The sequence below is a fragment of the Piliocolobus tephrosceles genome, chromosome 8 (assembly GCF_002776525.5).
Source record: "Piliocolobus tephrosceles isolate RC106 chromosome 8, ASM277652v3, whole genome shotgun sequence".
Taxonomy (NCBI): domain Eukaryota; kingdom Metazoa; phylum Chordata; class Mammalia; order Primates; family Cercopithecidae; genus Piliocolobus; species Piliocolobus tephrosceles.
Genome location: NC_045441.1, coordinates 12,422,179 through 12,432,457, shown reverse-complemented (window position 1 = coordinate 12,432,457; position 10,279 = coordinate 12,422,179). Strand labels below are relative to the sequence as shown.

At 46.8% G+C, this 10,279-nt stretch overlaps 1 protein-coding gene across 4 annotated transcripts in view; it reads right to left on the bottom strand.

The window, feature by feature from the left end:
- Positions 1-208: 208 nt before the first annotated feature.
- Positions 209-10,279, bottom strand: part of HIP1 (huntingtin interacting protein 1) — a 216,859-nt gene continuing 206,788 nt past the window's right edge. For 2 of the 4 annotated variants that reach the window (XM_023218703.1, XM_023218702.2), the window contains 4 exons: positions 8,650-8,773; positions 7,718-7,779; positions 3,071-3,179; positions 209-2,293 (listed from right to left, as the gene is read on the bottom strand). In XM_023218703.1, the coding sequence (XP_023074471.1) occupies positions 2,241-2,293; positions 3,071-3,179; positions 7,718-7,779; positions 8,650-8,773 (348 nt within the window). In that variant the 3' untranslated portion in view covers positions 209-2,240. The remainder of the gene's footprint in view (positions 2,294-3,070; positions 3,180-7,717; positions 7,780-8,649; positions 8,774-10,279) is intronic. The other 2 variants (XM_023218700.1, XM_023218701.2) reach the window with 2 other exon arrangements.

The window sequence follows — 10,279 nt, the reverse complement described above, 5'->3', positions numbered from 1 at the left end:
CTGGGAGAGAGTTTTTTGTTTTTTGTTTTTTTTTTTTGTTTTTTTTTGAGACGGAGTCTCGCTCTGTCGCCTGGGCTGGAGTGCAGTGGCCGGATCTCAGCTCACTGCAAGCTCCGCCTCCCGGATTTATGCCATTCTCCTGCCTCAGCCTCCCGAGTAGCTGGGACTACAGGCGCCCGCCACCTTGCCCAGCTAGGTTTTTGTATTTTTTAGTAGAGGCGGGGTTTCACTGGGTTAGCCAGGATGGTCTCGATCTCCTGACCTCGTGATCCGCCCACCTCGGCCTCCCAAAGTGCTAGGATTACAGGCTTGAGCCACCGCGCCCGGCCGGGAGAGAGTTTTTTGAATGTCCCACTTAGAAAATGCACAGAGAATGAGTTGGGGAGGGGGGTGGGCTAGGGAGATGGGGGTTGGTTCACAGTGATCAAACAGAAGTCTCACAACCCGTCATGTAGCAAAACCTAGCAATGTTCTGTTGGGGCAGATCCTGGGAAGTGCATGATGGCTACCACCAATGAGTTGCTATAGATAAAGAAGGAAGACGCTGTTTTTCCAAGATCAGAAGGTCACTTAAATGCTGGGGTCCATCTAGAACAGGAAAAGTGCTGTTGGGCTGCCCATCCCTGGCAAACTGTTCATGTGCCCTCTGTCCTCATCCTGTCCACAGGGCAGCGAGAGCCTGGGGCGTATGGCTGAAAGGAGTTAGAGCCGCTGGCTCTGTTCTTTCTCATTTTCTCTGACTCAAGAGCTCCGAATGATCTCCTTGCTTTGGGATCCAAGTCAGTAACAGTCCAGCACCTTGGCCTTGCTTCTGATTCTTGAAGGCTGATGTAGCCGGGCAGAAAGATAAGCCTTGCTATAGTCACACCTGAAGTCCTGATTGCTCAAAGCATCTCTTTGTAGGCTGTTGCTGCTTAAGGGAGGTTAGTAATAAATACTAAGGGTAGCAAACCAAGTATAGGGTTCTTTCCTGATGGGAGCAATTGCGTCTGATCTTCCGGGTTTGTCAATTGCGTAGAAGGTGGAACGATCTTCCTATGCAAGAGGATGCCAAGGCAGACGTCTGCAGAAAGGAGTTGGGAATCGCTCCCATGCTCCCTCTCTGGGCCAAGGGAGATGGCCCACTTGACACAGACCATTCATGGACAGTTCATTCCGGCGGGGAAGTAGTGTTGATCTCACCAGCTCCGTTCAAGCATGTGATAAAAGTTTTTGAGCCTGGTCACAGGAACGCCTGAGAAACGTGTCCTGTGAAGACCTGGGCTGTGTGAACCCTCTTGTCCCTCTTTCTGTTGTCTTCTCCCTTGTGAAGGTGGACAGAGGCTTTCCGCTGGGGTTCAGCTTTAGGAGGGAAAGGCACTCACTCTCCTTCTGCCTTTTGAGGAAAGCTGTCACTCAGCAGCTCCGCCTGACCCTGGAGCATGGACTGGGTGGGCCAGCACTTGCTCAGCGTGGAGGCGGAAGTGGAGCACCGAGAGGCCTGGACAGCACCATCACCGGAGCTGCCACAGTGGGGGGCCCTGGAGACTCAGCTCCAGGGATGTGCCCTTTGGGAGAGTTGGCTATGTGAGTGAAACTTAAAAAAAAAAAAAAAAATACAACCAAAAAAACCCAACCAACCACCATAAGAAGCAGTGGAAATCCATGGCACTGCCCAAAGAGGGGGAGAATGGCCTTGGCATTCACAGCCAGGACACTCCTGCTGTCCTTCTGACTGTGCAGATTTCAGGGTAGTGTCCTGGTTTGGAATCCATCAGCCCTCTGATGCTCACAAGTTTGTGCAAATGATGAAACTGAAAAGACTGAGAAGAAAACAGAAAAGAAAAGGCATAAGATCTTCCCTCTCCAAGCTGTCAACGAACAACAAGCAGCCCCTCTATTAAGGATACCCATTGTTGTGGGGGTCAAATAGTCAGCAGGACTGGATGGAAGTCCTCTCTGTTGAGTGGCCCTGTCCCCCACCACCCCTCTTTGCACCTAGGCTTGCTCATGGGCAGCACTGGCCAGCCTGGATGCTAACTAGGGAGGCAGGGAAAGAACAGAGATGACCATGAGTCCAAACAGAAAGGGTGTCGCTATGGAGGGAGTCTTTGGAAGTGTCATGCAGGTCCTCAGCATTGGGTAATGGCAGTGGTGTGGCTGCCCCTGGGACTCCAAGGATTTGGCCTGTGGCTGGGAAAATGACACACACGAGATAGGTAACAAGGATTTACACTGACATATGGGGTATCGGTTTGGCTCTATTCTTTTTCGGTTACCGCTTCTTGCAGTGTAGGTGGAGATGCCTCTGTTCCTAAAAGACAATGATAATTTATGTTGCAAAGCATTTCATGCATGCATACACTCACTTAACCAAAAAACCTGCCACCATGTGGGCTCAAAAATACGTTATAATTATAACCATGGTGTAATCACCTAGTCCCCGAGTTTGGTGTCTAGGAATGACTAGGATCTGTCTATAGTTGGTGCCCAGAGTCTGTCAAATCCCATAACAGTCAACAATCTTGGCTGTGATCAAGTTGACTGCTTTTGACATGCAGACAGCAACATATAGACTCAAGGTGATGGATGGCAAGTCTCTGGGCTGGCAGGCTGAATGTGACTCCATGCCACTCCATTTCTCAGCACCTGATCCCTTCTATCTTTTGGCAATTGTTGCCCTGCACTGGCTCTAGATAGTCAGAATCTTGTAATTCACTTATCCCTGTCTGCCAGATCTCCACTGACCACTATTCTTTTGTTTTTCAAGTCTCTGCTGGCCAGAAACTAAATTCCCAGGGAGTTGGCAAGGCTAGCTGGGCCTGGGAAGGAATGGCAGTGAGTGAGTTATGATCAATGTTTAGGTCTTAAAAGGTGACAACAAAAGCTTTTAATTCACCATAATTTCACCCAGAGTTAGACTTAAAGGTTATTTACAACAGAAGAGAAAACAGGTTCCATGAAGAGAGAAGAGAAGGAAGAAGCCACCAATCTGGTGGGTTCCTTGTTCTGTTCCATTCTAGGGGAAGGCCCTGTCACACAGCTTCCCCTCCCTGCTGTGGGTTAGTGCCCGTCCTTGGAGTCAGCTCACCTTCTTCCCAGCCCTCAGCAACACCAGCAAGCTCGTAGTGCTTTTTCCGAAGCTCTCCCAGTTTTTGACGCTCCTTCTGCAATTCATTTTCTAGCTCTAGCACCCTAACCTGTAAGGAAAGTAAGTGGGATTTTCTTTTGATCAACTCTCTGAGATTTAATTTTTATGTATATTTTTTATAGAGATGGGGTCTTGCTCTGCTGCCCAGGCTGGTAGTGAACTCTTGGCCTTAAGACATCCTCCTGTCTTGGCCTCCCAAAGTGCTGAGATTACAGGCATGAAACACCATGCCCAGCCTACATCTATCTTATTTTGATTACCCCCTTTCTGCTGCATTGTGAATTCCTCTTCTTCTGTATTATTCACCCTGTTTCCATACTTTATCTAGTCCTCAATTTCTGTTCTCTTTTTGCTCTAATTTTTCCATTCTCCCATTCATTTATCTATCCATCCCAGTAGCTCTTATGTTTTACTCACTGTGATCCTCTACTGGAAGTGAATGATGCTTTACAAACACCTAAATGGGAGGTGGGCTTATCTTCTGTTCCTCTGATAAATCACTATCTAAAAAACAACTCTAATGTTTAGCCTAACTGTATGGTGAGTTCCAATCTAGTTGTAACCCTTCTTCAATTCCGGTTCCCTGGAAACCCAGGTAGGAGCCAAGTATGATGGTTCTGATATCTTTCAGGTATTTGTGCAACTTAGGCTTATTACTGCTACAGGAAAAAGCATGGACAATCTTACTAAAGGAAAAGGTGATCTTGCCTAGATCTACTTCTCATTAATGTAATTTATTTTATTTCTTAATTCAAGGAATATTTGCTGGCCAGGCACAGTGGCTCATGCCTGTAATCCCAGCACTTTGGGAGGCCAACGTGGGTGGATCACTTGAGGTCAGGAGTTCAAGACTAGCCTGACCAACATGATGAAACCCCATCTCTACTAAAAATATACAAAATTAGCCAGGTGTGGTGGTGCATGCCTGTAATCCCAGATACTTGGGAAGCTGAGGCAGGAGAATTGCTTGAATCCAGGAGGCAGAGGTTGCAGTGAGCCAAGATCACACCATTGCACTCCAGCCTGGGCAACAAGAGCGAAATTCCATCTCAAAAAAAAAAAAAAACAACAAAAAAACCCACGAATATTTGCTGAGCACTGATCATGTCCCTGCTTACCTTATAGAGGGAAAAGACAAATGAAGAAGAAAGATCATATTGCAAAGAAATGACACAGGGAGATGTGATAAAGCCTAAGAATAGTCAGCCAGGTCTATTCTCAGAAAGTCATTTTTCAGCTTATGTGGCCTTAAGAGCTCAGCTGCCTGGCGACCTGGAGAATAATATTCCAGACAGAAGAAACAGCCAGAGCAAAGGCTCTAAAGCAAGACAGATCTGGAGGTGTTGGGAGAAGGAAGGAAGTTGTATATGAGACATATGATAGAAGGGTAGGGTTGCAGGATAAAGTTGAGAACCAGGCAAGGATCATTTTTTAACCAGGCTCATGACCTGATGAGGAGCTTGGATGTTGTACATGCAATGAAAAGCCACTGGGAGGATTTAAGCAGAGAGGGGACATCCTGAGATTTACATTTCTAAACTATCACATGGGGAATGAATGGACTGTAGAGGGTCAAGAGTAGAAGCAACTAGACCCAGTGAAGTGGTTCCTTTTTTGTTTTGAAACAACTTTTTATTATGGAAAAAGTAAAACATCTACAGAGGGATGGAGACTAGCAGAGTGACCTCACTGTGCTCTTCACCCAGCTCCACCAACTAACCAACCATATGACCAGCCTCTGCAATGCTCTTTGCTATTCTCCCCACCACTCGATTGTGCCATGGGATTATTACTATCGTTATTTTTAGAGACAGGGTCTCACTCTGTCACACAGGCTGGAGTGCAAGAGTGTGATCACAGCTCCCTGAAGCCTCAAACTCCTGGCCTCGAGTGATCCTCCTGCTTCAGCCTCCAGAGTAGCTGGGACTGCAGGCATGTGCCACCATGCCCAGCTAATTTTTAATTTCTATGTAGAGATGGGGTCTCTCTATGTTGCCCAGGCTTGTCTTGAACTCCTGGCCAAGCAATCCTCCCAACTTGGCCTTCCAAAGTACTGGGATGATAAGCATGACCAATGCACCCAGCCTACCACAGGATTATTTTAAAATGACTACTCATATAACATTATAGGTAAGTTGCTTTTGTAGTGGTTCATGAGACAGACAATGGTGGCTTAGGTTACAGTAGGAAGATGGAAAGAAGTGGAAAGATTAAGCTTTTGTTTTGTAATTTAGCATTAACAGGCCTTGCAGATGGATTGGATGTGGAGGGTGAGGGAAGGAGAGGAATCAAGGATGACTGTTTGTGGCTCAGCACCCAGTAGGCGGTGGGAGTGTCATTTACTGAGATGAAACAAACAGGGGGAGGGACGGAGGATGTGAGGGACACCCAGAGGCCTGTTTTGGATATCAGTTATGTTTGAGATACCTCTAGGACATTAGTGGGGAGCTATCAAGAAGGCTGCTGGATAAGTATGGGGCTCAAGGAGAAGATCTAAGCTGTGGAGAAGCTTTTGGAATTTATCCACATATAGGTGGTATTTAAGTCAAGAGGGGATGGGTGCAGTAGCTCATGCCTGTAATCTCAGCATTTTGGGAGACCGAGGCAGGTGTATCACCTGAGGTCAGGAGTTCAAGACCAGCCTGGCCAACATGGTGAAACCTTGTCTCTACTAAAAATACAAAAATTAGCTGGGCGTGGTGGCGGGTGCCTGTAATTCCAGTTACTTGGGAGGCTGAGGTGGAAGAATTGTTTGAACCTGGGAGGTGGAGGTTGCAGTCAGCCAAGATTGCATCACTGCACTCCAACCTGGGCAACACACCGAGAGTCTGTCTCAAAAAAATAATAATAATAAAAATAAAGTCAAGAGAGACCGAGTGAGACTGCTAAGCAGAAGTCCCTTCAGTATTCAGACAGAAATTTGGCTTTGCTGGTGATCTGTGTCTTTTCCTAAAGATGCTGAGCCAGGTGCAGTGGCTCATGGCTATAATTCCAACACTTTGGGAGGCTCAGGTAGGAGAATTGCTTGAGCCCAGAAGTTCAAGACCAGCTTAGGCAATATAGTGAGACCCCCATCTCTACAAAAAGTAAAGAAAGAGGCTGAGTGCAGTGGTTCACACTTGTAATCCTAGTACGTTGAGAGGCCGAGGTGGGCAGATTGCCTGAGGTCAGGAGTTCGAGACCAGCCTGGCCAACATGGTGAAACCCCATCTCTACTAAAAATACAAAAATTAGCCGGGCATGACGGTGCATGTCTCTAATCCCAGCTACTTCGGAGGCTGAGTCGGGAGAATCGCTTGAACCCGGAAGGCGGAGGTCGCAGTGAACCAAGATCATGCCACTGTACTCACTCAAGTCTGGGCGACAGAGCAAGACTCAGTCTCAAAAAAAGAAAAAAGAAAGAAAGAAAGAAAGAAAAATTAGCTGGGCATGGTGGTGTGCACCTGTAGTCCCAGCTACTCAGGAGGCTGAGGTGGGAGGATCCGCCTGAGCCCAGGAGTTCAAGTCTGCAGTGAGATGTAATAGCACCACTGCACTCCAGCCTGAGGAACAGAGTAAGGCCCTGACTCAAAAAAGAGAAAAAAAAAATGCTGAGTGACGCATCTTGGAGTACTTTAACAATTCCAATTTGAAATTCACCCCGAGACTGATGACCAATAAGTCTAGAAAAATGATGTCAATTTTTTTAAAGGATCTTGCTGATACCTATTTTGCATCGTATGACTTTATAGAACAACAGAGAGAAATAATGGCATTGCCTTTGATGAGTTAAAAGGATTTTCTCTTTTAAAACTAAAGGTCATAAGCAAATAATTCATACCAGAAGTCTAAAACAATGTTTATAGTAAGACTATTAAGTTTATGGATACTAAGAGATCCTGGATAACATTTAGAGGAACGTTAGTCCAAGACTAGTGGGCAAGAGTTATGAGTCTGATCTTGGCTGGGTATGGTGGCTCACGCCTGTAATCCGAACACTTTGGGAGGCTGAGGCAGGAGGATTGTGTGAGGCCGGGAGTTGAGACCAGCCTAGGCAACATAGTGAGACCCTGTCTTTATTTAAGGAAAAAAAAAAAAAAAGGGGGCCGGTGGCTCACGTCTGTAATCCCAGCACTTTGGAAGGCCCAGGTGGGCAGATCACAAGGTCAGGAGTTCGAGATCAGCCTGGCCAGCATGGGGAAACCCTATCTCTATTAAAAATAAAAAATTAGCTGGGCATGATGACACATGTCTATAATCCCAGCTACTTGGGAGGCTGAGGTAGAAGAATCACTTGAACCTGGGAGGTGGCGAGTGAGGTGAGCCGAGATCATGCCATTGCATTCCAGCCTGGGTGACATGACACGACTCCATCTCAAAAAAACAAAATAACAAAAGAACAAAAAAACAAGGATTCTGATTTGTACTAATAACCTCCACCTCCACTATTTCTTCTGGCATGATTTACATTCAGTCTTGGGTTAGTAGGTGCACCTGTGTTCATTTCCACTCAGGTCTCTGTCCCTCTGGCTTTTCTCCATGGGAACAATATTTAGAGTCCATGTCTAGGCAATAGAGGCTATCTAGACTTAGCGATGGAGCTCTCACCTGGGAATCCATCTCTTGGCGTTTGATCTGTGTCAGCGTCATGCTTGAGAAGTCCATGTTGTCTGCAAGGATGGAAACAAGAACATCTTATCAAATTCTACCCTGGCTGACTGGCACCTGAGAGGCGGCCAATGCCAACGCTCTGTGGAAACACCTGGCTTGCCATTTGTCAACACTGCATGAAAGTAACTGAGGGGGCTGGACATGGTGGCTCACTCCTGTAATCCTAGCTCTTTGGGAGGCTGAGATGGGTGGATCACGAGGTCAGGAGTTCGAGACCAGCCTGGTCAACATGGTGAAACCCCGTCTTTACTAAAAATACAAAAATTAGCCAGGTGTAGTGGTGGGCGCCTGTAATCCCAGCTATTTGGGAGGCTAAGGCAGGAAAATCACTTGAATCTGGGAGCGGAGGTTACAATGAGCCAAGATTGTGCCATTGCATTCCAGCCTGGGCAACAAGAGCAAGACTCCATCTCAAAAAAAAAAAAAAAAGGCAGGGCACAGTGGCACAGTGGCTCACACCTATAATTCCAGCAAACTTTGGGAGGCCAAGGTGGGCGGATCACCTGAAGCGAGGAGTTCGAGACCAGCCTTGGCCAACATGGTGAAGCCCCGTCTCTACTAAAAATACAAAAATTAGTGGGCGCAGTGGCGGGCGCCTGTAATCCCAGCTACTCGGGAGGCTAAGGCAGGAGAATCGTGTGAACCAGGGAGGTGGAGTTTGCAGTGAGCAGAGATCGTACCACTGCACTCCAGCCTGGGTGACAGAATGAGACCCTGTCTCAAAAACAGAAATAAAGAAAAAATAAAAAGATGAAAAATATGAAAGAAGGTAGACACAGTCCTGTGGAATTTGGTTGGGATCACAGGGGATGATGCAGAGAAGAGCTCAAGGATGCAAGATAAGAAAAGGGTCCCTTTGGAAAGGCTACCTGTCTCTTCAATCTGTGATTTGCCGGAAATGGTTGAGGCCACGACGCCGGCAGTGGCCTGGTTCACTCCCCGAGAGGCCTGCTGCAGCTGGGCTAGGTTGGGACTGTCCTTATCAGCTTTCACCTACCAGGACAAAGCGGATTTAGGTTCACACAACACCTAGAGCAAGAAGGACTGAATCAAATAACTGCTCTGGTGGTTCTTAGCAAACATATGTGGGCCAAACGGCAATCACCAATCAGCTTCTCAAAACCTGCTGCCTACAGTCAGCTCCTGACATTATCTATCATCTGAAAAATTATTCCTGGCTTCTTCACTTGGTGGCTCCCAAACTCTAAGCATTAGCACTTATTTGGACAGTGTACCCAGTTGTAGAAATCAATCTGGGATGACAAGAAATAAGGGCAAATAAAGAACACTGAGATACTGCGAAACTCTTCAAAGGATTTTGAGCACCGGGTTTACATGAGAATTAGTTGGGGGCATTGACAGTATTGATTCAAAAAAAATTTTTTTTTTTTTTTTTTTTGAGATAGAGTTTCGCTCTTGTTGCCCAGGCTGGAGTGCAGTGGTGTGATCTCGGCTCACTGCAACCTCCGCCTCCCTGGTTCAAGTGATTCTCCTGCCTCAGCCTCCCGAGTAACTGGGATTACAAGTGTCCACCACCACACCCGGCTAATTTTTTGTATTTTTAGTAGAGATGGGGTTTCAACATGTTGGCCAGGTTGGTCTCGAACTCCCAACCTCAGGTGATCCACACACCTCGGCCTCCCAAAGTGCTGGGATTACAGGAGTGAGCCACCATGCCCAGCCTGATTCAAATTTGAAGACTAAGAAGGAGGAGTTGTGGAATCTCAGAGACAAGTCAGGTAACCTATGATGCCAACCTATTCCTTTATGATGCCAACCTATTCCTTATTCGAGTGTTTCTTGAATGCCAGGACTGCTAATAGGAAGTTGGCATTGCTGGGACTCTCTAAGGCCACTTGTAACAGATGTGAGGAAAGTCACGAGGGACATGTGTAGTACACTGGGTACAGACGTTCCTTGCTGTCACATGAAAGGACTCTAAGGCTGAGTGTGGTGGCTCACGTTTGTAATTCTAGCACTTTGGGAGGTCAAGGTGGGTGGATCACGAGGTCAGGAGATGGAGGCCAACCTGGCTAACATGGTGAAACCCTGTCTCTACTAAAAATACAAAAAGTTAGCTGGGTGTGGTGGCGGGCACCTGTAGTCCCAGCTACTGGGGAGGCTGAACCAGGAGAATCACTTGAACTAGGGAGGTGGAGTTTTGCAGTAAGCCGAGATCACGCCACTGCACTGCAGCCTGGACAACAGAGCAAGACTCTGCCTCAAAAAAAAAAAAAGCTGCTGTAAGAGGATGGTATGGGACCCTTAAGAGGCTGAATTTTTATTTGGAATCGAATCCACCTGAGCCCTGGATAAATCATCTGTTGTCAGGTCCAGTTCCATCCCACCATCCAAGTACTGTCTAACCTAGCCAGGTACTCTCTAACTCCTAAGTACTCTCTAACTGAACCAAGTACCATCTAACCTAACCAAGTACCATCTAACCTAGCCAAGTACTCTCTAACCTAGCCAAGTACTGTCTAACATAGCCAAGTATAT